This window comes from Drosophila grimshawi, unplaced genomic scaffold, assembly GCF_018153295.1.
Source record: "Drosophila grimshawi isolate 15287-2541.00 unplaced genomic scaffold, ASM1815329v1 contig_1006, whole genome shotgun sequence".
Taxonomy (NCBI): domain Eukaryota; kingdom Metazoa; phylum Arthropoda; class Insecta; order Diptera; family Drosophilidae; genus Drosophila; species Drosophila grimshawi.
In genome coordinates, this window is record NW_025062489.1 from 1,304,258 (window position 1) to 1,331,267 (window position 27,010).

Genomic DNA, 27,010 nt, shown 5'->3' on the forward strand with positions numbered 1-27,010 from the left:
ACGTGCTAAGTACAGTTGTGTGTATGGACTTGGGCTTGGCATATATTCCTTGGACTTGGGGCATGCCTCAACAAAATTTGGGTTTGGGTGGAAATCTTTGACATAAATACTGCATTCGCTTCTTCTCTTCTTCATCTCCTTGTCGTTTGTCTCTTTGTCTCTGTTTGAATACTGAATGAGTTGCACGGGACGGTGTCCGAAATCGTGGCTATTCCTTGGTATCAGTCGAACACTTGAATGCTGAGCCTGTGGCGCCATACGCATCTACATGGTGTGCGTGCGTGCCACAGCGCCCCGTCTCCGGGACTAGCTGAAATAGCTGCGTCATAAGCTGATGAGCGTCGCCTTGCGCTGCGCCTCCAGTCGCATCTCCAGCATCGCATACGGCGGCACACAGATCACCAGCAGCACAACGAGCGCAATTATCTTCAACGACTCACAGAGGAAGCCGTGCGCCGCAAATGTTATGGCCAGGCCAAGGAAACGAAGTCCCTGCATTGGAGCCGTCACCTCCGTCACGTGCTCGTGCTGCACGTGATTCAGCGTGACCAGTGAGAGCAGCAGCGTCTCCCACATCCCATTGCAGGCGCCCCACGAGGCGGCTATCACGTAGAACAGAGCACTGTCATCGCTCGATGGCTTCCAGCTGGAAAGCGCCAGCAGCAAGCACGAATGGAAAAAGAAACCAGCCACTGCAAAGCCAAAAATAATAGCAGAAGCAGCAAAATAAACCACAAACAAAAAGCATAATTAGCAAACGGGAAGATATATCCAGATCGAAATACATATATAGCCGAGTGAGCTCGACTACAGGATACCCTCAACTCATCTGCTAACTACAAATACTATTCATTGCACACCTAAATGTAAGCAGGTGTGGAAGTGATCGGTACAAGTACTAAAAAATATTAAATGCAGTGCAAGTTTCTATTTATTACATATCAATTGGAAGTCTGTGTCTTTATAGTTACGGCTGTTACGGAAATTGATTTGACTCGAAATTCGCGAAACAGGGGACTTATCGATAAACTAAAATAGAATTGATATGCGCGTGATATACAAGAACTTACATTCTAAATTTGCAAGCTCTAGCTCATACAGTCTCTGAGATCCCCTTATTCATACAGACGGACGGACCTACGCACATATGAAGCTATATCGGTTCGGCTGCTGATGCTAATAAAGAATATATGTACACGTATACTTGATGGGGACGGAGATAATAATAATAATATGAAAATACATGTATATGTTCGGATCCGGATAATTCTGAGTATGACAACTTTAGGACTGAGAAAAACTTAGTCGATAGACAGACAGACGGAAATATATCAGAAGATGGGTCGAGGGTGGATGTGGGAGTGGGAGTGGGATACTCACGGATGACGACAATGCGCTTAGTGTGCCGCAACAGCATGCTGAGCGTGCAGGAGACGATGAGCTGCATGAGGCCCATGCCGATGAGAGCGCCCGGCACCAGGCTAATGCCCAGGGAGCAGGAGAAGAAGGCGCGCAGAAAATCACCGAGCATGTATCCCTGTTCGGTGCCCACAAAATATGAGAGCGGTCCGGCGAAGAGAAGCGTATCGGTGACATCCTTGGCGGCACGCTCATACCTCACATGCCCGCTGACCAGCACCTGCACCTGGCGACCCGGGACCAGCGATAGCAGCAGCGCCATCACTGACAGCAGCACATAGACCCAGAGCAGCGATTGCCCGCCGGCACGGGCGCCGCTCTCAATGAAATCGGCGTAGATGGATCGTGAACCGTTGTCCATCTGATACTGTGACTCCAGCAACGGGCACATATCCGCGCCGCAGATGCGTTCGCCGTGCTCGTTCCGATTGTAAAAGTTCTCCGGCTGTGGCAAGTGGTTTTCGGCCGTTCCATTTGCGGGCAGGCAGCTCGAATTATTAACGTTGCAGTGGAGCAGCAGGGAGGCAAGCAGGGCGCCCAATATCAGGCCCATATCGTGGGCGGCACGAAACCAGCGGGCCAAGCGACGCACCTTCTGATCACGATTGCAGAACATCTTGTGCTCCTCATGCAAGGCATCCGACGCCGTCAGCGTCTGCGTCTGTGCCGTGCACTCCTGCTGCGAGCAGCTCAACCGGCCTCCATAGTGGACAATAAGGGCCGCCTTGCAGCTGGTGGCGGCGCTGACGGTGAGGCCCAGCAGCAGATATGCCGGCAGCAGCGTATAGATGCTGGCATACAGATGCGAGAGCAGAAACAATGACACAGCCACAGAGTTGAGCGTCAGGAGCGGCGTATAGCCAAAGCGTCGGATGAGCCGTGTGCTGGGCAGACTTGTGCAGGCTGCGAGCAGGAATAGGGCGCTCAACAGCAGCGAACCAATGTTTGGACCGAGCGGCAGCCACTGCTCGCGATGATGCCACACCGAATTGGAGCCCTGAAGCGCCATCACCGGCAGCAGGACGGCGCTCATCAGGCCGTGGCCAATGCTGAGGCAGGTGAACTGCCGCCACACTCTCTGGCGCACATGGGCGGGCACCTTATGCCGGCAATTGCGATTATTCAGCGTTATCAGACGACGGATCGATGTTGCCCCAATCGAACTGTTTATCGATTCGCGACGTCGTGATGCCGCCAAGGCCGCCTGCACCTGGTACGAGGATACCGGATTGATCCGATGCGAACGCGTCGAGATGGGTGACGGTGAGTAGGCGGCCAAATGCTGTCAAACAAAGTAAACAAAAATGCATTTGTATGTAACATAAGAGATAAAGCTCATGATTTCATCGAGGGCATACATAAAAATGGCATACTCAGTTCACTGTGTTCAAATTACTGGTAACGACACCAATGCCTTGGTCAACATGTCCTCACCTTTGGAAAGCAAAGAGACATGTGGAGCCTTATGCGGCGTTTTCTTTAATTAGTATTTGAGGAATCTGAAAACTTAATATTTTACTTCTGCTTACGTTGAGTTTTTTAATTATTATTGTCAGCACATATTATATTTTAAATGAACTTCAAGACAAGTTGTTGAACATAAAATGCACTTGTAAGACGAGAGTCTACTAATAAATATTGGACTGGCTATATATACTGGCTAGAACAACATGGATAATATGTACTCTCGAAAGACAAATATTTAATCGTCTAAGATTAAAAGCATTGATTATTTCAATGTATTTATTTTATTTTTATTTAGAGTGTATCATCAATTTTGCGAGGATAAATAAATTATGAAATAAATATATAAAATAAATAAATAAAGTGTAATCATTACTTTTCGGTATTTAATTTTTTGTTACTACTTTGTTTGCTTGTATATTTATCAGATTCTGGTAATTTTACCAATTGGTTTAAGGTAATCGGTTACGAATGGGTACCTTGACTTTTACGATGTGATGCCGGTAAAATTGACGTATAATACATACATATGTAACGGGATCGACCATTATGATGGTATACGGTCTACAATACGGTCTTTTCGCGACAAATAATATCAGTTTCGGAATTTTGGTCTTAAGCTAATGTTAAATTTAGCTTCCGATTCCGATTCTGAATTTCAATTGGTGAAATTCCCAAATCTAACCTTTTAGATGGCACTGCTAAACTTCACAAAATTATTATCATCAAAATGTGTATGAATTTTCCCATTTTTTGGATTAAATGCGGGGAAATTTAAATTTTAACAATGCCGATATTTTTTAAACTAGGGATAAAAATGATCAAAGTAATTTTGATATTTGGGAAATATACATTTAAGGATGATTACGCAGTAGCCTGGGATTCGAATCGATATCCTCCTCGACTAATTTACATTTTAAATTCCATTTAAAATACAAATATTGCAGTGCTGCCTGCCACACTTTTCACTTTGAAGAATGTCATTGCCACAGCCAACCTGCTGAATGGAATCTATTTTTGCTTACACGTCTACAACTAATACACTCTGAACAAAAATCAGCCCTTTGGCAAATTTTATATGACGGAATTTCATTTTTTACTTGTTAGAAATACTTTCTACAATTTAAAAATGAATTGCTGAAAAATACAGCAATTTTGGAATTTTTATATCATATAATTAGAAATGTTTATAATAAAAACGGCGATTTTCTGCATTTCAGTGTATCTTTGTTTACACTTTAATTATGTATTGCGGAAGTGCAAGCTTTAAGCCCGTTAATGTTCTGATTGCTGCTCTGACGTTTGTTTCCCCCCGCGACCACCCAGCAACCCACAATTGGCAACCCACTAATCTTGCGGTAGCACAGAGTCGAGAGCAAAAGCTATAAATAAATGTGGCGAGGGATCTCCGACGAATGCACTCAGAAAAAAATTACCATAAAACTTAAATTTTCCTCAAAACTAGAAAATGGTCCGTGCTTTTAAAAATAATTTTGAAACATATGAAAAAAATATCTTCGAAATTAAAGATTTTTGTTTCTTAAAATTTTTCGGAAATAAGAAATATATATACTAAACAGTACTCAGTGTAGGATTGAAATTTAATGCCCCAGGAAGTCATTGTAGAGCAGGCGTGGCAAATTTGAGTCGAGACTGCCTTAATAAAGGGCAGCTTTCCACGCCAGTTCAGCTTGTTTACAAATAAATTGAGCAATTCGCACGCATGTTACGATTATTTGTTGCAGTGTTATGTTTGCACTCTGCAGCATTTATTGGCAATATATCCCATCCACAATTCACAATCCACCTCCGAAAACCCCCAGCCATCCTTGCACTCACCTCCATCATCTGCTCGTCCCACAGATTCTGTGCCCCGCCCGAGCTGCGTGTTCGAGTCCGCAGCACGCGATGCCTTGTGGTAAGCGAATGCCGATGCTGGTGATGCTGTTGATGCTGCTGGTGCTGCTGATGATGATGCTGATGCTGGTGCTGCTGATGCGGATGGTATGGATGCGAATACTTCTTGGTGACCAATCCCAGCATTGCAAAGCTGCTCAGCATCTTAGTTGCTGCCACGGACGACGATGATGTTGCGGTTGCGGTTGCTGTTGTCGTTGTCGTTGTTGGTGCCACAGCTGCGACTGCTGGAGACTTTGCACTGTTGCCACTGGCCAGATCTCCGTTGCCACTGCCATGTCCGTTAGCTGCCACCGTACTGCTCGCCGTCGCCGTTGCTGTCAGGCTCAACGAGCCACCGCCGATGCCCAGGCCGGCCATAATATAGGCATTGTAGGACGATTGCTGTAGAAAAACAATAATCAATTATTTAATCGAGTGACCAACTACCAGATACCCTGTCTCCGGCTATGGAAAACTGATTCATGAATCATTATGTTGACTCGTTTAACGGATTCCCCTGTTATATACAGAAATGGTTTCCCAAAAAAGCATTAAAACCAAAGCAAAACCAAGAAAAAATGCCAATAATAAAATAATCTTTTATTTTCGAGAATCATATTCTAAAGCAACTTTTTAAAATAATCCACAGCTTATGGGAGCTTTATATATAGGGATGCAATCCAGTAAACGGATTTATACCATGTTTCATCAAGATAGCTGTAAAACTGAGGTAGACAACAAAATTTTAACCGATGAAAGGACGGACAGACGGACAGTGATATGGATTAAGAATATATATGTATGTATGTCCATGGTGATGATGAGATGTTTCCCTTAATGCGTTACATATTTCATGACAAAATTATAATACCATCTACATGGGTATGAAAGCCTTCCCAATTGGATTAATTGGATATCCAATATAAACGAATTTAATATATATATATATATATATATATATATCGAAACAATGGGCATCAGTAATCGAAACTCACCTTTCGCTGCTGGGCGAAAATTGACAAACGCTCCCGCTCCCGGCTGGTGTCTCTTGCACGCTGCTCCAGGAGCAGCTCGTACTCCCTGCGCTTCTCGCGTTTGCGTTCCGCTGCCTCCAGCTCGTGCAAGTTCGGCAGACTGCCCATTTTAAATAGGCCTTTTGCTTATGCCACAAGTTTATATAATTATATGTTTATATAATATATGCTGATGCGGTTGTGTTCGTTTTTGGATTATGTTTTCAGCACAAATTGTCTGTAGCTACAACGAGCTGTTCTTATTGTTATTGCTGATCTTGAGATTGTTGTTTGTTGATGTCAGTGCATGCCGGAAACGGAAACCGAAGTGTGGACATGACTCAAAATGTTGTTATGTTGACGATAGGCGAATTTAACAGCTAACACATTCGAATTTCAGTTGTCATCTGCTTCGCTTGCGCTCTCGCCGTGCTCAACGCCAACGTTCTTCTGGCCATTGCAACCGCCGTCGTCGACGTTCTCTGCCTGCTGATATGCATGTCAAGCCCTGTGCAGGGAGGATGTGTCTCTCTGTGTCTCTCTGTGTCTCTCTCTCTCTCTCTCTCTATCTCTGTCTTTCTCTGTGTGTGCGTGTGTGCTTGTGTGTGTGTGTGTGAGTTGACGTTATTGGGCACACTGCATTTGCGGGTTCATTGTCCGCTGCCGGCTGCGAGCAGCGGCAGCAGCAGCGCAGTCAATGCAAAGAAAATGTGCAAGTCGATGACAATGTTGTTGTCGCTGTTGCTGTTGTTGTTGTTGTTGCTGTTGTTGTTGTTGTTGCTGTTGCTGTTCTTGTTGTTGATGTTAAAAGGATATGCACCAGTTGCTGTCTTCGATTTTTCGATATGTTGCGCTCTTCTTCTAGCCTGTTAAGTTGGCGTGGGTGTGTTTGCCTGGGAGGGATGAGGGAGGAAGGAGACATGATAACTTGTTATGCAGTAAATGGCTGATAAAAACATATACAACACATACATAAGCTACGAATACACAAACACATACACGTAAGCAATGTTGCAAGGATGCATACATATGTATATACACTGTATATACACTGTATGTACATATATAGGCCAATGGTCAACTTAAGGCATTATGATTATTACGAAAATGTTTCAAACATTTGATCGAGATCCCAATCAGCTCAAACAGCACAGCTTACTCTGGTAAAGAGGTGCTCCGAAATGAGACTTGATTTATACCCTGATTAACCCGGACTTACGACAAAAGGACAATCAAATTAAAGATTACATTTAAAACTAACCCAGCGGAACAAGGAAAACTTAACGCATATACAATGTGTATATCTGTGTGTTTGTGTGTCTGTGCGTGTGTGCAGTATTATACATGTACACCTGAAAAAAGGAAGGTCATGTCCATGTCAGAGCAGCGCATTATCGGACAACGAGATCTGATATTTAACGAAAGAAATATACCCGTGCTGCGGCAACTAATTAAAAGTGTGACAACAATTGTGTGTAGCGTTGAGGAGCCAAAAGAGGCGCTTGCCTACCTTACTTCGCATGTGGAGGATATTCACAAGCTTCTGCACAAGGGTCACATTAGCAGGGATCTGTTATTTAGATATTTGCACACAAGCCTGGAGGAGGAGCTGCCACAACGCTGAGGAGCAGTCTTTCCCATACACTTAAGTTCACCCAAATTTGGCGAATGATTTTTCAACAAATACAACACTAATAGCTTAAGCCTCACAGATCGATGGAGCGATGCAGCGTTGCAGCTGAAAGTGATTGCGGATGATGAAGCTATGATGGTGGATTCACAAGTGAATGCAAAGCAAACCTTTAGTTTCTGTTTCAATTCGAATATGTCGCACTTGGATGTTCAGGGACAGGGCCAGAGCCAGAGCCAGGACAGGATGGATCCATATGGTCAGGTTGTGGTGCTCTGCTGTGGCACATTGCACGCGGAGAATAGATCCCTTGGCATCTTTGAGTGTTCGTTTTGTTTGTTGCGTGATCCGCATGAGTGCAACAATTGGAAGCCTACAAATGTTCAAGTGTCTGCTGCGCAGTGAATCGAGTCCACCGACTCTGCATACCCAAACCGAATGCAATACACTGCAGGAGGCACTGGCGCTGCCAGCACCCATACACTGGAACTGCTGTGAAATAGTCACTTTGCCATCCTTAAGAGCTCTTGTCAAATTGTGAACACATGTAGTATGTGCAACTAGGCTGCTTAAAGGGAAGTAAATAGCCTGCTTGCAATACCTGACAACAAGAAAAACACAAGAAATAAATATAAAAAAAAAAGTCAACTGTCAAAGCAGCCTCCTCAAGAATTCAACAGCACTATTAATGTCTGTGTGTGTGTATATATATTTAAGCTTCAGCCTCAGAGCTGCTGTCAACTGGTTTAAAAAGTAACGACCTTCGGGTAGGGGGTGGTTGGGCGGGAACTATATAGATGGCTGACTTTGTACCTAAAGCAGCAACTGAAGCGTAGTTAAAGGATTAAAACAGTAAACAATAAAAATATTCAAAAATGCCAGAGAATGAATATTTAAAAGGCAAAGCCCAGTTATAAGCACTCACGTACACACACACATACATATATACATGCACATACATATACCTATACCTATATATATATACATAAACATGTACACATACATATACATATACATATACATATACATAAACATGTACATGTACATATACATATACATATACATATACATATACATATACATAAGAATATACATATACATATACATATACATATACATAAACATGTACATGTACATATACATATACATATACATATACATATACATATACATAAGAATATACATATACATATACATATACATATACACATACATATACATATACATATACATATACATATACATATACATATACATATACATATACATATACATATACATATACATATACATATACATATACATATACATATACATATACATATACATATACATATACATATACATATACATATACATATACATATACATATACATATACATATATGTTTGTACATATATATATATGGTATTCTACTGTTCGATGTGTTTTGCTCTTTAGTTGCACCAGTTGATCAATTTGATTTGCTTGCTCACCTTGTTTATTTACTTAACAATAATAATAAGAAACAATTTTGGCACAAACACTGCGCTCAGCTAAAAGCGACCAAGTTGAGGACCGTTCTCGTTTCGAGTGTGTCTGTCTCTGTTTTTACTGCTGCTGCTGCTGGTGCTGCTGGTTATTTGTCTCGTTGGGTCTCTCGTCCTCGTTCTCGTCCTTGTACTCCTCTCCCTTTTTCTCCCTGTTTCTCTCTGTCTCTATGGCACGCGTTGCTTTCGCAACACACAAGGCTCAGCCGCCACACGCAAACTCCTCCAATAGCACACTAAACCAAAAATCCAAAAACCCATTGCTGCTGCTCCATCAACTGCTGCTGCTGCTTTTGTTGTTGTTGTTGTGGTGAGTATGGTCCTTGCTAGCAGCTGACATGCGCACTGATTGATGCTGCTGCCTGTGTACGCCAATGCGATGCGTTCCTCTCCCTGGTCGCCTCCCACACTCCCACACTCGCACCCGCCCCCCTTTGGCTGCGTCTTTGCGGCTTCCACGAAAAATAACAAGAACAATCAAGAATTATTTAATTGTTTGCAAAATGAAACCTTCAATGAATCTAGCGAATAATGTCCACTATTTAAAACCATATTAGGGTTGACCACAATGGATTGTTATACGAATTAGTTTTAAGTCCAACTTAAAGCATTATGATTATTACCAAAAACGGTTTGGAACTGAGCTTTTGAAAGTGAGTGTTTATTTAATGTTGGTACAATTATTGCCATATTCAGATACCGAATTTCATACGCAACAAAACGATTTACGGATTTACAAAAGTCGTAAGATACCAAGTTTAATCAATTTTATTTTGGTTTTCTTTTTCTGGAAAAAAACGATCAGAAATTAGGTTTTAGTTTTAGAGTTTGTGCCATAATTTTGATCAAGATACCATTCAGAAAAACTTACTCTACGAAAGAGGTGCTCCGGAATGAGACTTGATTGATGCCCTGATTAACCCGGATTTATTACAAAACGACAATCAAATTAAAAACGCCAGTGTATGAAAATCTTTGCTATTGTTGTATTTATTTAAAACTAACTGCAAATTGGCTAACAAGAGAGCATTTAATGGCGCTTAAAGTGCGCCTATACATATTATATCATTATACAATACTACGTATATATAACTAACAGAGTATTTAAAATAAGTTTATATATAAATAAATATGTATATATATATATATATATTTACAATCATACATATATATATATATATATATATATATATATATATACACAAATATATATATAGATTGAACACGAGATATATTAACTGAACTTTACGATTGATCTCGATTGAAATGCATGAAAATTGTTGTTGTATGCACAAAAGTCCCAGTTGATGGGGTAACTGTATGTATATATTCATATATACTGTTTATTGCTGAATCAGATTCAGTTAAACAATAGCCTGATGTGCACACATAACAGATATAATATACAGTGTTCGCTCAAAATTGAAAACGCTTAGTGATTTTAATTCGGGAATACTTCCGAATTATGGAAACAGCTACAAATTAATGATTGTTGTCTCAAATAATTTTCAATTGATTTAAATGATCAGAAAATAAAAATGGTTTTATAATATTTCGAATTTCTAATTATCGAGCGAGCACCGTTCAAGATAATTATCAAGTTGAGTTGGAGTACAGAATAAATTAATGATTTGCTTTGAGCTTAGCCTTAAGAATTAGACAAGGTTCTTTTTTGAGTGGTCCACAATTGTAGACTCTACATAACGAGCACTACTTGTACATATAAAAATAATTATATATATATATATATATATACATATATAAATATATAATTATATATATTTTATGTTTGTATATATGATATGCATATGTATGTATGACTTCGATTCTGCTCGAGAACGAAACAGCCTCAATGAGTGCGTTGCGTTGCGCTTACGGCACATTTGACCAACAAGTGGATTGAGTGGATTTGAATTTAGTTGCTGGCTTGCTCCTGTTGGCCAAAATTGAGATGCATATTGCACCAGCGCCTGTGCTTGTCACCTAACTCAAACTCGACACGTCGCACCGCGACGAGAAACGGATGCGACTCACAATCGAATTTGCGTAACTCGCTCACCTGTGCACCGCTGGCCGGTGGCAGATAGCGACCCGATCCGCTGGCCAGACCAGTAAGCAGGCGCACACACTGCTCCACGATGAACTTGAGCGAGGCGCGCCGATGCAGCTCGAAGCAATCGCGTCCACCATACAACGCCCGCTGTTCCACACACAGACGCATATCGCTGGCGGCCACGTTGCAACAGTAGAGAAAGGAGCGCAAACGTTGCTCACTAATCCCGCTGCGATTCAGGTTGGGCAACAGCAGTTGCAGCAGCGATTCCCCCGGCTCATTGACTGTCTCATCGGTCGCGTCACAGTTGAACTCGTACTGTGCGAGCAGATCCCGTAAACTGGCCAACTGTGGCTGCGACTCGTCAGCCCCATAGAAGCACAGCTCGTAGGCTCGATTGAGCAGAACCTGGCGATAATGATAGCTGCTATAGTCGCTAATATGCTTGCGCATAAACTTCTCCGTGCGCATCATCTCCGATTGGAGCAGGCAGGGTGCATTCTGCAGCACCCACTGGCGATGAGACCAGGCGTGATAGTTGCTGGCGCTACGATCGGCGGCACGCTCGCATATGCTTATCTCGTGCGGCCAGTCAATGGCATCGGCGCCTGGTAGGGAGATAATATAGAACATACATATATATTATATATTGCTATTGGTATTGGTCTTGATATGATATTGATGTGACCTACTCTGAAAGGAGTAGAGCCAACGACGATAGGCGAACGCCTCGTTTGATTTTGGCTTAATGGAGAGCACTAGGGCGGAGAATTGCAGCTCCTTGTTGATGCTGAGGCGATTCTTTTGCACCAGCTGACGGCGTATGTGCCAGAACGTCGTCACATCCGGATTGATCAGCAGGGCCACATTCAGGTATTTGGCCAGAGAGTCGCTCTGCTGCTGCTGCTGCAGGGTGCGCAGCTGCTGTTGTGTTGTCTGGCGGCGATGAGAGATGAGCGTGCGATGGGCATGATCGTAGACATGTTGGGCACACCACGACTCCAGGCCCAGATTGTGTTCCACATGCACCACCGGCGACTTATTGCAATTCGTCTCCTTTGGTATAATCTCAAATGAGGTTCTGCAAATTTGGATTGATTTAATTAAATTGCAACTATTAAGTAGGGCGGAGCAACGAATAAAACTCACAAGTCGGCATCCTTGAGAAAGACAGCGTTTATGTCGCGTATGATCTTCTCACAGAGCACTTTCTTCTCATTGTTCGCGTCCATTTCGTTCATTTCGCCTTCCATTTTCACAGATGCTCCGTTTCGATCCGTTCTTCTCCAGCTGCTGACAACTATTGATCGTTTGCGTTCGATTCAATTGTGTTAGGCGCATTTATTGTCATCAATTAATATTTGCTATCAATTTTTACCACATCTTGTGTGCGTTTTATTATTTGAATTTTTTCTTTAATTTTTTTGCTCCTCGCTTTTTCCATCAAGCCAAACGCGGGCCCATCTTTGGTTAATTAAGAGATTCACCAGCCACTAAAGCATATGACGGGGGAAGGGTGTGTGTGTGTGGGGGGGATTTGGGTGGTGTGGCGGGAGACTGCCGGTGAAGGCGGATGGGGAATCGTCACTGTGACATTTGCGCTTGCTGGCAGTGCCTAAAATATGTATATATGCATGCACACATATACGAGACGATACGCGAAACGAAGCGACTGCGACTGTGACCGCGTTGATAAATAAATTTCAATTAGAATTGAATTTATATGGTGCTTGTTGTTGTAGTTATTTTTTAACGAGCCAGCGTTGGGACATACGCCACGTTTGGTCAATCACGCATTGTAGCTGCACTGTGTGTTGTTCTTCAATTCACATAAGGCGCTAACGAAACACGTTAAACAAATTAGTTTGTAAATAAATGTACCTTTTTGTTTTTGTTGTAGGTATCGATACTTAGCAGCTAGCATCGAGTGCCTTGTAAAAAGCAATGCACAGCTGTCAATTAACATCAGGTAATTTTTAACATGTTAAGTTAAACTGCACACTTGAGGCAAATAAAAGCCTATTTACAGATTGACGAATTTAAGAAGCTAAATAATTACCTAAAAAAAATACCAAGAGATCGTAGTTGATGTTTTTAAATTAAGAAAATACTTTGGTTTGCTTACAGAATATTGTACAAAATATGTGGTGGAATTTCATTTGTTTACTCAAAGAGACTTTTCAATACAGCTTATTCGAACAAATCGAATATTCTTAAGAGTATTTAATACCAACAACTATCGATGCTCTCAATTTAGAAACGTTTCAATTATCTGAGTGATTACTCAGAAGTCTATCGCAAAGCCGCCACAATCTATCGATAGACCACAATCGGCAGTCGGCGGACCACCCGCCACACACACACACAAACGCATTGATATCGACGACTACATCGTCATTCCGTTGAAATTTCGCAGTAATTCCGTATTTATTATTTTGTGTTGCTGAATTGGCGCATGCTGTCCTCGCGACAGCAACATAAATCGCCAAATTAGCGAAACTGCGAGCAACCAAGACGAACAAACAATATACAGGTGAGTAATGCGCAACAAACAACAAACAAAAAGAAAGAACTCTTCGCCTTCGTGTTCGTCATGTATTTTTTGTTTTTGTCAATGCTACCGCAGCCTGCTTAGTCATACACAAATTTGGAATTGAATTTTCCTTGTGTGAGTGAAGAACTGCTTTCGGTTTTCCATTTGTTTTCTTGTTTTCTCGCCGTTTTTTTTTTGCTTGTGTTTTACTTTTGCCATATTCGCTGTTTGCGTTTTATAAAAGTCAATATGTGACGTCATTCGCAACTTATTTTTTCATTTCCATTTCAAAATGTGCAGCAGCCGCAAACAGACGGTAATCTCCATACAACAGCAACAACTGCAGCAACAAGAGCAAAAACAACACATTCATGGCTGCCGGCACCACCCTGCAGAAGGCCATCGATCTGGTCACAAAGGCCACCGAGGAGGATCGGAATAAGAATTATGCCGAGGCGCTGCGTCTCTACGAGCACGGTGTCGAGTATTTTCTGCACACCATTAAATGTAAGTATAGTGCTCGCTTGATAATTGTCACAGGGTCCAGCTAGGAGACAAATAGCTGCACATTAAAGGTGCACTTTCGATTCGACCAATATATATTATATATAGAGTAACGCCCCCCACTCAAAACTGACAATCTTTTCAAAAAACACCCTTGCAGATGAGGCGCAGGGCGAAAAAGCCAAGGACTCGATTCGGGCCAAGTGCTTACAGTATTTGGATCGGGCCGAGAAGTTGAAGGAGTATCTGAAAAAGGGCAAGAAGAAACCGATTAAGGAGGGTGGCGAGAATAGTTCCAAGGATGACAAGGATAAAAAGAGCGACAGCGATGACGAGGACGACGATGATCCAGAGAAGAAGAAGCTGCAAAGCAAACTCGAGGGTGCCATTGTGATTGAGAAACCGCACGTGCAATGGTCCGATGTCGCTGGCCTCGATGCCGCCAAGGAGGCACTCAAGGAGGCTGTCATCCTGCCGATCAAGTTTCCGCAGCTGTTCACCGGCAAACGCATACCGTGGAAAGGCATTTTGCTGTTTGGGCCACCCGGCACGGGCAAATCGTATTTGGCCAAAGCTGTCGCGACCGAGGCAAATCGTTCCACATTCTTTTCAGTATCCAGTTCCGATCTAATGTCCAAATGGCTGGGCGAGTCCGAGAAGCTGGTGAAGAATCTCTTTGAGCTGGCGCGCCAGCACAAGCCGTCGATTATATTCATCGATGAGATCGATTCGATGTGCTCGGCCCGTTCCGACAATGAGAACGACAGCGTGCGTCGCATCAAGACCGAGTTTCTTGTCCAGATGCAGGGCGTTGGCAATGATACCGACGGCATCCTAGTGCTGGGCGCCACAAATATACCCTGGGTCCTCGACTCGGCCATTCGTCGACGTTTCGAGAAGCGCATCTACATTCCGTTGCCGGAAGCGCACGCTCGCCTCGTCATGTTCAAGATACATTTGGGCAACACTACGCACGTGCTGACCGAGCAGGATCTCAAGGAGCTGGCCGGCAAGACCGATGGGTAAGGCATAACCTATCCAACTATCTGCCATATGCATATGTATATTTGTATATATACCATATACTGATTCAAATCGCAATCTCTGTCTGCAGCTACTCTGGCGCCGATATATCTATTGTGGTGCGCGATGCCCTAATGGAACCGGTGCGCAAAGTGCAAACAGCCACCCACTTTAAGCGCGTCACTGGCCAAAGTCCAGTGAACAAGGAGGAGACTGTCGATGATCTGTTGGTGCCCTGCTCGCCGGGTGATCCGGGCGCCACCGAAATGAACTGGATGGATGTGCCCAGCGATAAGCTGTTCGAACCGCCCGTCACCATGGTGCGTATTTGCCGTATTTGATAGGAATCACAATCTGATATCCTTGAGTGTGATCATGTTATCGATTCTCTCTCTCTCTCTATTTCTGTCTCTGTGTATCTCTCTCTGGTGCAGCGAGACATGTTGAAATCGTTGTCACGCACGAAACCGACCGTCAACGAGGACGATTTGATAAAGCTGCGCAAATTCACAGAGGACTTTGGCCAGGAGGGCTAAGCACGGACAGGATGCCGGCATCAGATGCTAAAGACACCGCCGCCGCCATCAGCTAATTCTAATTGTTGCCTATTGCATAAATCGATGAAAACTAAAAACAAAACAAAACCAAACAACACACCACTGGCTTGTAGACACACACACACCACACACATACACACATACACACACCACACACCATACACACACACATACATACTCACACATACACACACACACACACACACACCACACACACACACATTTATGCACATATACAATTAATTTTCTTCGTCTTGCTGTTTTTTTTGTTGGTAACACACGAAATAGGTTTGTGCTGCTGATGATTGATAGTAATTATATACATATTTATGATTAAAATTGTAATTTCAAGTCTTGTCATATGTTACACCACTCATACACACACACACACAAACACCAATAGCCTCCCGTCTGTATCCTCCTCCCACTGCTACTGCTGCTGCTGGCAGTAAGACGAAGAGAACAAATTGTCAATGTATTTTTATACTCTTAATGTTAATCAAAAAAAAAAAAACAAAAACGACAAAATAGAAAACCCGAAACGATTATAATCTATATGTATGTGTGTCATGCAGATCGATTGAGTGTGTGTGTGTGAGTTGTGAATGTTTGTAAATTGCAAGGGGTGTTAGATTGTTTGCCAATGCCTTCACTCCGCCAGATAACCAGCCAGCCAGCCAGTTAGTCAGCTTGACAAACAGACAGCCAGCCAGACAATTGATCAATTGGCCAGTTAAGCAGCAGACAAGTAGCCTGTTTTAAATGTAACCGATAAAAAAAAATAAATATGTATATATATATATGTATATATATATATATATATATATGCAAATGTATAAAATAAACAATATTGAATTTATTGAGCTCTTTATACGCAGCTAAAAGAAATCAATGTAAAATGCCTTGTAAAATGTGAGCAAAAAAATTCAAAATTTCATTCGAAATCCATTTGCAATTATTTTCGAAAAATATGTCTATCGCTGGGCACTGCTTTCACTATTTTTTTTCGATTTTGCATAGTTTTTAAAATTGTTAAATAAACTATTACGAATCTATAAAAATACTTATTTTGCAATTGGGAGCGCACGAGAATTAAGGGAAAACGAGTATTCCATTATTCCGCAATTTTCTAAACTTTATTTTCGGTATTTGAATTTTTGTTTTGCTTAAGTTTCGTAAAAAATTGTTTAATAGGTAATATGATAGGAAGGAAGTTGTAACATTCTTCAAAATTAACTAAAAATCTAGTTTATGGCTGTGATTTTTTTCATTTTTGGATGGATCGAGCTTAATGTTTTCAAGCCAATCAACTTTTAAATAGTACGCAATTTTTCCAGTCCAAATCAAGTTTTGAAATGAAAAGAATAGCAATGTAGGCACAGTAACTACCGAAATCTGTGTACTGGTCAGAACTATGGTAAATTTGTGAACAATAGTTAAATATTATTATGTGCAGTAATGGCTATTATCATAAACAATAGCTTGAATATGTGAGTGTTGACCCATAATATGGAAAGGTCTTGTTAATTGATCAAGTCCAAAAATATGCTAGGGTCGATAATAAAATGATATGATATCCACAAAAATTGTCATAATATATGTATATATTTTAAATGGAACCAACAAGTAAGAAAAGGTAAATTATAGAACTTGTATACTTGCATAAGTGCTTGGCTAATTAAAAAAAAAAAAGATTGCTAAACTTAAATCTGGTTAAGAGAGGAACAGCAATATATGTCAATAGATGTATTTCCTATGCAGATAGATAAGTGACATATGGAATTAAACATTTCAATATATACCCAATGCATACTTAACTAACGAGGTAGAAACCAATACGTTTTTATTGTGCTTGTTCACATTTGCCAGGCCAGGCAGCCAGCCAGCCAAGTGGGTCAAATTAGAACTTTCTGTGGGTAATAGAGCGGCGCGTGGTTTTCAGATGGTTTCTGTGGAACCAATTGCAATCATAGGCAAAAATAGCTAGTCCGGCTAGTGGGCCCTACATGCATGCACACAAGCCGCACGAAGACCCCACCCCCACCCCCACCCCCATACCCTCATAACGAACGTGGCTTTGGCAATTTGTTTTTGTGATTTTTACTTTTTGCTTGTTGTATATTTCTATGGTTTTGGCTTTTTGCAATCGGACGTGCTTCGAATGGTGACGAGTACGCCAATTGAGAGTAGAGTGTAGACTGTAGAGTATGCAGTCGGTCTGTTTCGGTCTGCACGAGCGCTTTTGCCGAAGCACTAAAGCTGCTTCGAATTTTGTGAGTTTCGCGAGGTTCGTGTTTCGTTTGCCGTTTCAGTTGATCTTCAGCCGCGACGCGCTGAGGTTCGTGACGGCATTTTCTGTTTATCGTTTACGTTTCGGAGCGGCTAATTTGCAGCGTTGTCGTCTTTCGCGTTGCATTTTAAAACCGTTTTGTTTTTTGTGTGGCGGTTTTTTTTTAACGTTTTTTTTCTTTTGACAAGTTTTGACAAACTATTAAACAATCAAATGCGAAAAGAAAGAAGTGTGTAATTGCAGTTTGTGCTTTGGTTTCTTTTTGTGTGTGTGTTTTTTTTTTTTACTTATTTTGCTGTGCTTTGCTTTGCGCTTGCATTTTAATGGTTACTTTAAGCTTAGCCTTTGCCTTTGACTCAACTGCGGCTTTGGCCTGCCCTTTTTTGTACTTTTGTCTTTCAATTATATATGTGTGTGTGAGAGAGTGTGTGTGTGTGTGCTTGTATGTGGGTTGTTGTTTATTTTCTGTGTTTTTTGTTTTTTGATTTGATGTTTTTGTTGTGAAGAGTAACTTTCACGCGCCTCAAGTGAAACTGTAAACTGGGACTGGGCTCCAAAGCAGAAGCAGCTGTTGTTGTTATTGGCGTTGTTGTTGTTGATGGCATCTTTTGCTTATCACAAACCGTCACAAAAATGAATACATTCACAAATGGTTGTCATATATACTCATACACACTATGTGCACGTATGTATATCAAGCCTTAGTTGTTTTAGTATTGTTTTTGTTATTAATTTTCATTAATTTTCTGCACTTGCAGCAAGCAAGCTTGCAAGTTTGTCGCTTAAGTCTTTTAGTATTTGCTTGCCGCTTGCACTTGTTGTTGTTGTTTTTGTGATTATGCATCTGGTTGCTGCTGTTGTTGAAACCCGTTTGTGGAGAGCATTACTTGTCATGCCCCCCTCCTCCCCAATGCAGCATGCATCAAGAAAAAGAGATTAATAAAGTTGAAATAAATAATAAGAAAAAAAAAATAATAATAATAATAATATCATGCTGACATTGACACGAATTGCAGAGAGACCAAAAGAGACAAAAGGCAGCCAATTTATATAGCAGCAACGCACAACAAATTCATGGTGTTAAGTCTAAATCAACAATAGTGCAAGTCGAAATAAAATAGCAAATAGCAGCCATTATTCGATCAATGAATACCCTGCAACGAATTCTTTACGAATACTTTTCAAGTTGTGAACACAGAGCGTTAAGTATACGAGAAGCTCCATACTCAATGTTCTAGCTCTAGCTCTTATAGATCATTAGATCGGATAGACACGACCATAACTGTGGATAGCTTTTCAAATACCCATTTAATGATATTGTTGTATGACAGGGTATTTTGGAACCCGCTACCACGAAAATTGTTTTCAATTAAAGTGCATAAATTCCTTCAATGTCATACTACAACAAAAAACTAAATTAAAAAAAACAATTTTAAATTTAGTTAAACACTTTATTGTCATCATTGTTGTTGTCTTAGTTGGTGTCGCTTTTGAATAACACGATTTAACATAATCTGCGTGCTTTAAACTGCCAATAGCCGAGTTTATGTGTTGTTGTTGTTGCTCTTGTTGTTGTTGTTGTTGCTGCTGTGCTTGTTGACAGAGGCAAGGTCGGGCGTCAATTGGGCGCCACAAGTGGGGACAAAAATCACAGGTCTTTACTTTCAAATTGCCCATTTTCACTTGGAAATTGGCTTGCAAATCGTTGAGTTATACATTTAACCACTGGAACCATACAAATTTGCAAATGGTATAGGAATTAATGTCTTATGTTGAATTTTATTCTTTTTTAAGTGCAGGCCATTAAAACGTCACTTGATTTGGCTCGAGCTTATGTTCAAATCTTAGATATGTGCAATTATATTTGAAAACAAGTCAAATACAAACGGATAAAAATCTTGTACTGCATTCCGTTATCAAAATCGCACTACAGAAGTCGAAAATTATGTAAAAAATAGTAGGGAGGTATGGACTAAGGTAGATCAACTCAATATGTTTGCCCTAAGATGAATTCCGGGTCATAGGGATGTGGGAGGGAAATTAAACGGAACCGTATTATGGAACGAAGAAAGACATACGCGGCAATTGGGCTGGGTAGCGGCACCGGGTATAATCTATAATCAGCAACTATTTAAGCAAATAATATCCAAAGGAAAGAACAGACTCAGAACACTGGTCTCTTGATAAGGAGGTCACATAGCTAAGGTGCAATATCCTGCCTGGGAAACCTGCCTTAAGCTAAGAAGTCAAAGAATTCGTTAACCTTAAAAATCGTTGAATTTGTGCTAGAAACAGGGTTGATGGAACAGCTTACCAGATCTAACTAGGCCGCAGTTAATGAAGCTACACAATATTACAAAAAAAATGTCAACACTAAACTGATGTTGACAAGCAATATATTTTTGACAAGTAGTAACAAAATTTCGCTCGCATTTAATCGCCTAACCCACTTGAGAGCTGGAAACTAAGCTTCTTAAGTAATGAATTTAGCCTTGTTAACAACTTCCGGAGTACTAGATGGAAAATAATTAATAAGCACAAGCCTCGTGAAAATTGCTTTGGGCACTTTGCAACACTTTACTTACGCTGCATCCGGTTACACATCTTTAATTTCTTTCAGCTTTCTACAGTACAGCCGACTTCTTGCTAGATGTGGCTTAACAGATACAATTATATGTGATTATGATTATGATAATGGCTGGGAAACCCGAGATCCAGATCGAGAGTGCACTTGACAATTGGGGTCGGTGGCTCATTATTAGCCGTACATTTACTATAAGCCGTACTTTGTTGTCTTGGGCAACCCGAGATATTGCGGTCAAATAACAAACCCAAAGACAAAGACAATTAATTGTCCCCAGGCAAGAATTTGTGTAATTGTAATTGGAGTTAGCTCTTTGGGCATTTCAGTACCAGTTAAATTGGGCCATGGGGCCATAGATTGAAAGAACTAGAATGAAAGAAATTGTGTGCTCCACTTACCGAAGCGCAAATACCCTCGACAACGGCTTTGAACACAAATTATAAATAAAAACTTTCCTTGGTAGTTATAAGATAAAGTAAAAATGAATTTACATAAGTTTGTTCAAGTTTATCATATATGAATGTATTATTATCCATATGTCCATTGTCTAACGATTTTTTCTATGTCCTTTTTTATTATATGTATTCGGATATATACAAGGTAGAGGTACAGAAGATCCAGTAGCTCGCAGTAGTAATAATAAAAATAAAAATAATAATAAGAATAATAATATTAATAATAATAATCATCATAATAATAATTATAATAATAATAATATTATATAGTAATCCGATTTGCTTGATTTGTGTTCGACCCATTCTCTTTCTGAGACAACCTTTAATAATGTAGCTTATCTGGTAAGTTAGTTAGAAAATGGAGGTTGTTTCTGTTGAAATACAAATTTTTAGAAGCAAAGAAACTTTTTGGATTTAAGGGCGATTTTTATTATGAAAACTTTTTATATGCTTTCTCAAATAAATATTTTATAAGATTACAACAAATTAATCTATGTACACAGTATAAATGTTAAATATCCAAAAAATTGTTGAGACTTTGTTAGTTAGCCTCAGGTGAAAAGAAAAAAGAAACTATTCATACAAAAACCAACTGGTAACCCATATTTCATAGTGTGTATTTTGTGTAGAGACAATAGTCATTCTCATGACAACTGATATTCTATACTATAAATGTAAAATATGCGATGTTATAATAAATCGGCTTATTTCTATATACTATATATTGTTGGTCAGGGCCAAAGAAGCAGCTGTATTTAGTCTTGTCAAAACAAACCCTGGTTCAGATAGTTGTTTTGCTTATTTGTTACGCATTATACAAGTGAATCAATATACCTCAGAATACTCTAGACAAACACGTTCGTCACACATCCCACGCTTTCATGATGGATGCTCACTTGACCTCTTCTCGGTTCTTTCATCTCCCTGTTCGGCGAGTTGGCTCTTTCCCCAACTTTACTTTTGGCGGCAAGTAACGAGAGAAAGGGATGGAGTGGGGGGGGGGGGGGGTTTCCCCCTGGAATATTCATAGCCATAAAGTGTGTCATATACGTTTGCCATTGTATATAATTGTTATCGCTCTTTTTGCCTATTCTCGTCTCATTGCATTTTACCGTTGGTTAGGCTTGTTGGTTGACTTATGGCGCATTGTCTTTTCGGCTCGGGCTTCTGCTTCTCCTTGGTTGCATGCAATGCATGAACAATGAGTTTGCCACTGTGGAAATTCTTGTGAAAATCCAACAAACAATAACAAAGACGACAACATGTAACAATTATTAGAAGAAACTAATTTTGTACAGCTCAACGTCAAAAGCAGCAGCAGCAGAGCAGCAACAAAAACAACAGCAATAATAACAACAACAACAACAACAACAACAGCACTAAACTCTAAAATAACGGCGGAAACTTCATGCGCGGCTGGCTTTTAAATCATAATTTCTGTTGTAGTCGTTGTTGTTACTGTCCAGCGCCTCCCTTTTTACTACACTTTGGTTGTTGTTATTGTTGTTGAGTCCGTCGTAACAAACAGGAAACTATTTATGTGACTTGCTACGGCTACTGCTGCGGCTGTCATGCGAAAATTGGCTAAGGAAATTCAAACATTTTTCGTATTTTTCGTATTTTTTTGTTTTGATTTATATTTTTTGGCTGCGCGCCAGCGACTGCAAGTTCGTTGCCTAAGTCTTTTGTATTTTATTGCAAGCAAACTAATAAAGTCGACGGCGATTGCTGGCATTAAATTGGCACACCAGATACATTGATACACATACACACATAGACATTCGCTCTGTGTCAAATCGATGAAAACCGATAGCCCAAAGTTGGCACAATGCTAAAGCATTGTTGGCACACACGCCTCTTACGTTTAGTTCCTATTTCGTTATAGCCTGTATAGGACCCATAAAAATTGACCAAGAATTGGGTATCACAATGTTTATAATGTTTAAGCCTCAGTTCATCTATTTGAAAGATGCGGCATGTGGTTCTCCTTTTGTTGTCAGTAAGTTTGGAAGTATGGCGTATGGCGTAAGAATTTCCAATAGGAATGGCGGAATCTGTAGATTTCGATTCCATGTCTGTTAGAAAACAACTAATTATTCAGATTCGATTATTTTCTGATTGTATAAATTTCATAAAACGATTTCAGTTAAATTTTGTTTTATATTAAAGAATATTATTTAAGCCATCAGGAAGTTTGCGATATGATTATATGAGGCAAATTCAAGTAAAGCTCACTTAGCTGATTCATTATCTCTTTATGGCATATCTCTCGGATATTCTCTTGTATGCAGAATTTATACTTGTATGTACTTACATACACCTTTGGATTTTATAATCCCTACATTGAACTTATAAGAGAACGTTAAGAGAATTATAGATGTATGGATAGGTGTAGGTGGGTATACAAAAGTATCTAGTAGTACTCTGTGTATAGGGTATCCTCGCGCTTGGCAAGCTCAACATACTCAATTCTTATTAGCTAAAGAGCCGTTTTGCGCTTTTCGCTTTTTGGCATGGTTCGATTTGGTCTGCAATTTCGATTTCTCGCCTACTCTCGGTGGCTTTCCCAACTGGATGAGCTGTCAGTTCTCCGGAATAGGCGATCAGGCCGCGTCGATGTTTCTATTTAATGAGCAGAATTAGCAGCAATTGCGAAAACAAGAAGTGGCAAATAGTAGAAGCAACAGCAGCAGCAGCAGCAGCAGTAACAGCCGCAGCATCATCAGCAGCAGTTGAAAGCGGCCCAGCTATTAAATTGGGTTAATCTATTTGAAAGTGGCTGATGGACTGATGAACTGACTAACTCACTGATTGACAAATAGAACGGACAGCATGAGTAGAAGTCGTGAGAAAGCTGCTTAGAAGCATTATTGCCAGATACTTACACTTTTCATTACAGCCTACAATTTCATTCATCATCTCTCTATTTCTCTATCTTTCTTTCTCTCTCTCTCTCTCGCCATCTGCCTATATTTATTGGCGTACTCTTTATGCTTCGTTTGTTCCGCATTTCAACATCGTGTTGCGGGTGGGCGCAACTTTTGCCATTGATTGATGGATCCGTTAAACAATGCGATTGTCTTTTGCCGCTTTGTCATTTTCTGTGAATGAACTCAAAGCAACAGCAACAGGTGCTCTTAATTGAGTAAAAACTGTTATTAAGAGCAGAAATATAGATTAATTGTTATTGGTTAAATCAAGTTATAAGCAATTAGTACCTCTTATTTAACTGTGACTTGAGATTGTTAGGGCCACAAATTTTGATCATTAAAAATGAATACTAAATTAACAGCACTCTCTTAAAAGCACTATGTTGACGCTACTTTAACATTTTATATGTTAACTTTCTTGGTATTTGAAAGACTCATATATTAGAATGTGTGTTTTTTTTTTTGCATCTATTTGCATACAAAATGATTCACTATCTTTAGATGGAATGATGTGTTGAAAAAAGCGAAACTTGAGAGTGAAAAAGAGATAAAAGAAAACAATGGCAAAATATTTATGAAACTAAATTAAGCCTAGCTCGAGTTGATTAACAGTGCATAGTTAATCAGCAACAGCTCCTTGACGGACCGTCTTTAAACAAACATGTTGTAATGCTTCTGTTGTTAAAATTGTTGGCGGTGACAACATTTGGAGAGCTTGCTTAATGTTTAACTTGATGCTAATTGAAAAGTCTCAGCTTCAACGAAAGTGAAGGTGCGATATGTGGTCAATAGATCAATCAATCAATCAACTTACAGTTTCCAGCGCTGCTCTGAATATTTCGCTTCGGTTTCGGTTTATCATTTTAATCACTTATCAGGTTTTTTTTTTAATGACTGAAAGTTTTCACTTTCATTAGATGGCACCTAGTGGCACCCTCGGTCTTCAGATCCCGCCAGTCTCCCGCACAATTGACTCATGGAATTTCATCTTTGGAAATTTGCCAAAAGAAAAAACTCGACAACAAACTTGATGGCAAGAGCTGTTTTTTTTTTCGGTTGCATGGTGTTGTTGTGTTTTTATGCCTTTTGACTGCCGTCTGTTGTTGACCCAAATGTCCACATTCAACTTCCAATGTTCAACGTTTAACGTTTAACGGCTCTAAAGCTACACTGTGCACCAAACTGAGAGCTTTTGTCATTTGTAATTTTGTGAAAAACGTTTTCCACAGTTTTAAATTCACCCAGCGATATTTGATGTGAAGATATCTGAGTACTAGTTAAAGGATGTTGCAATTAAATATATGTTTTTTTCTGGCAGCAGGTCAAGTATTTTGTTTATATATATATATAAATATATATATATATCGATGTACTTCGAATCTCGTCGAAATTCGTCTTCAGGGAGAGACTTAAGCGTTAGATTGAATTACCACTAGGTTTGCCTGTCGAAATGTTAACAGTGCGGTGTTGCCACCTTGGCATACATAGCTCATCTGGTAGCGCCACGCATTTGACTTTGAACATTGCAAAATTACGCTGGTTGCGCTGCCAATTTGTCGTTTGGATGTCGCCAACTTATTGACAGGGCGTTGCCACATTTTGCAGCACACAGTTTGCGTATTTACTTGACCGCAAAACTCAAAACTAAATGCAGCTTGTAGTTAGCTAATTCGCACCCTAAGCCAGGTTACAGTTCTGAATTTCAATCGGTAGGCTCACGGTTCCGGTTCCGGAATATGTGCATATTTACAATACTGAAGCAGTAATGTTTTATTCGATTATCTCCTTTCTGATTAATTTGTATATTCAGCTGTAAACACATATGAATTTCGAAAACATTAAAATGCCAACATTAAAACAATTAGTTGTAATAAGAATGTTAATTGAAAACATTGAAATAACAATATTTATTATTTCATAAATAGTCAAACTTACAATTTTGTATTTAATATTTATTTATTTATTTATTTTTACTTTTGTCAAATATTCATTTTTATTTTGTACAGTGTAATGTGTGTGTGTGTGCGTTTGTTAGCGATTTTTGTCTTTCAACTGTAGTTGTTCTTGTTGTTGCTGTTGTTTGCTTAGATGGGGAATCAGAGACAGAGACAGAGACAGAGGCAGAGGCAGAGACAGAGATAGGGGCAGCGACAACGACAGCGACAAAGGTCAATGGCCCAGCGCCAGTTATCGCCGCTTAGCGCACATCCTGTCAGCGAACCGGCTTATTATACAATATGCAGACGGGCGAAACGATTACAATTACAATTAAAATTACAGCAACAACAACAACAACAGCAACATCAATTGCTACACTTGAGGCCTCCTATTATTTGGTATCATTTAGCTAAACATGCAATTGAATATTGTTGTTGTTTCTTGTGATTGCAGGCACCACAAAGTAAAGCTCATAAACAATCAATCATCAGTAATCAACATCAATCACAACGCAAGCAACTGTCCCAAATTGGACCTGTAACTACTGCTGCTGCTGCTGCTGCTGCTGCTGCTGTTGTTGGTCAAGTGAAAGCTTCGACAAGAGCAACTGTTGCTGCAGATGCTGTCGTGCGTCTGCCACATAATTCAATCAAGCAGGCTAAGTCAACGACAACGCCAACGCCCCAGACGCGGTTTACTGAGAGCAGCAATACCAACAACAACAACAATAACAATAACAATAACAATAACAGCTCCATCTGCAAGCTGGGCTCAGTCAGTCAGTCAGTGAGTCAGAGACGCAGACGCCGGCACAGACGCTATTGGCCGTGGCCAGGAACCAGTCACCAAACAGCAACTACTGCCAACTGGCAACCAGTCACGACCGCAGCAACTGTTGCTGCTGCTGCTGTGACTGCGACTGCGACTGCTTCTGGCAGGTTCACAAATAAGTGAAAGTGAATTTGTTTATGGTATATTGCTATTACCAAAGCGAAAGAGACATAACACCGAACAAAAAACACCACAAAAACACACAAGAAGAAGCGGCAGCCAAAAATCATACTTCAAATAGCAACAACAACAACGTGAGCAATGCAATTGCAATAAAGAGAGAGAGAGCGAGAGAGAGAGAGAGAGAGAGAGAGAGAGCGACAGAGAGAGGTCATCTTAAGCATCAATGCAATTGGC

General features: G+C 40.4%; 5 protein-coding genes across 6 annotated transcripts; 2 read left to right on the plus strand and 3 right to left on the minus strand.

Annotated features, from left to right (window-relative positions):
- Window positions 1-6,360, minus strand: LOC6565040 (protein unc-93 homolog A). Its single transcript, XM_001990976.2, has 4 exons — window positions 5,778-6,360; window positions 4,723-5,184; window positions 1,381-2,701; window positions 1-692 (listed from the first exon to the last, which is right to left on the minus strand). The coding sequence occupies exons 1-4, from the start codon at window positions 5,922-5,924 to the stop codon at window positions 325-327; spliced, it is 2,298 nt and encodes a 765-aa protein (XP_001991012.1). The 5' UTR covers window positions 5,925-6,360; the 3' UTR covers window positions 1-324.
- Window positions 6,361-7,501: 1,141 nt separating this feature from the next.
- On the minus strand, window positions 7,502-7,927 carry LOC122322822. Its single transcript, XM_043215979.1, has 2 exons — window positions 7,596-7,927; window positions 7,502-7,533 (listed from the first exon to the last, which is right to left on the minus strand). The coding sequence occupies exons 1-2, from the start codon at window positions 7,903-7,905 to the stop codon at window positions 7,502-7,504; spliced, it is 342 nt and encodes a 113-aa protein (XP_043071914.1). The 5' UTR covers window positions 7,906-7,927.
- A 2,821-nt stretch (window positions 7,928-10,748) lies between these two features.
- Window positions 10,749-12,861, minus strand: LOC6565041 (protein prenyltransferase alpha subunit repeat-containing protein 1). The gene is made up of 3 exons (XM_001990977.2): window positions 12,158-12,861; window positions 11,701-12,089; window positions 10,749-11,616 (listed from the first exon to the last, which is right to left on the minus strand). The coding sequence occupies exons 1-3, from the start codon at window positions 12,259-12,261 to the stop codon at window positions 10,871-10,873; spliced, it is 1,239 nt and encodes a 412-aa protein (XP_001991013.2). The 5' UTR covers window positions 12,262-12,861; the 3' UTR covers window positions 10,749-10,870.
- Window positions 12,862-13,334: 473 nt separating this feature from the next.
- LOC116805553 (vacuolar protein sorting-associated protein 4) lies at window positions 13,335-16,419 on the plus strand. The gene is made up of 5 exons (XM_043215641.1): window positions 13,335-13,541; window positions 13,842-14,048; window positions 14,206-15,067; window positions 15,160-15,388; window positions 15,503-16,419. Exons 2-5 carry the CDS (start codon window positions 13,913-13,915, stop codon window positions 15,602-15,604), a joined length of 1,329 nt encoding a protein of 442 aa, XP_043071576.1. The 5' UTR covers window positions 13,335-13,541; window positions 13,842-13,912; the 3' UTR covers window positions 15,605-16,419.
- Window positions 16,420-17,937: 1,518 nt separating this feature from the next.
- On the plus strand, window positions 17,938-26,939 carry LOC122322558 (probable serine/threonine-protein kinase samkC). 2 transcript variants are annotated; one of them, XR_006246696.1, is made up of 2 exons: window positions 17,938-18,144; window positions 26,276-26,939. XR_006246696.1 is itself a non-coding variant. In XM_043215302.1 (2 exons), exons 1-2 carry the CDS (start codon window positions 18,565-18,567, stop codon window positions 26,774-26,776), a joined length of 537 nt encoding a protein of 178 aa, XP_043071237.1. In that variant the 5' UTR covers window positions 18,509-18,564; the 3' UTR covers window positions 26,777-26,939. The 2 variants fall into 2 exon arrangements, 1 of the variants encoding a protein (XP_043071237.1); XM_043215302.1 differs by lacking the exon at window positions 17,938-18,144 and adding an exon at window positions 18,509-18,600.
- The last annotated feature ends 71 nt before the right edge of the window (window positions 26,940-27,010 follow it).

Coding starts and splice junctions, on each gene's coding strand:
- LOC6565040 (XM_001990976.2), bottom strand. CDS start 5,924: ATGGGCAGTCTGCCGAACTTGCACGAGCTGGAGGCAGCGGAACGCAAA. Junction 2,702..4,722: donor GGGACGAGCAGATGATGGAG/GTGAGTGCAAGG, acceptor TTTGTTTGACAG/CATTTGGCCGCCTACTCACC. Junction 693..1,380: donor TAAGCGCATTGTCGTCATCC/GTGAGTATCCCA, acceptor TTGGCTTTGCAG/TGGCTGGTTTCTTTTTCCAT.
- LOC122322822 (XM_043215979.1), bottom strand. CDS start 7,905: ATGGGTGCTGGCAGCGCCAGTGCCTCCTGCAGTGTATTGCATTCGGTT. Junction 7,534..7,595: donor AATTGAAACAGAAACTAAAG/GTTTGCTTTGCA, acceptor AATCACTTTCAG/CTGCAACGCTGCATCGCTCC.
- LOC6565041 (XM_001990977.2), bottom strand. CDS start 12,261: ATGGAAGGCGAAATGAACGAAATGGACGCGAACAATGAGAAGAAAGTG. Junction 12,090..12,157: donor TTTCTCAAGGATGCCGACTT/GTGAGTTTTATT, acceptor CCAAATTTGCAG/AACCTCATTTGAGATTATAC. Junction 11,617..11,700: donor TTGGCTCTACTCCTTTCAGA/GTAGGTCACATC, acceptor TCTCCCTACCAG/GCGCCGATGCCATTGACTGG.
- LOC116805553 (XM_043215641.1), top strand. CDS start 13,913: ATGGCTGCCGGCACCACCCTGCAGAAGGCCATCGATCTGGTCACAAAG. Junction 14,049..14,205: donor TTTTCTGCACACCATTAAAT/GTAAGTATAGTG, acceptor ACACCCTTGCAG/ATGAGGCGCAGGGCGAAAAA. Junction 15,389..15,502: donor TCGAACCGCCCGTCACCATG/GTGCGTATTTGC, acceptor TCTCTGGTGCAG/CGAGACATGTTGAAATCGTT.
- LOC122322558 (XM_043215302.1), top strand. CDS start 18,565: ATGGTTGTCATATATACTCATACACACTATGTGCAC. Junction 18,601..26,275: donor CTCATACACACTATGTGCAC/GTATGTATATCA, acceptor TTGTGATTGCAG/GCACCACAAAGTAAAGCTCA.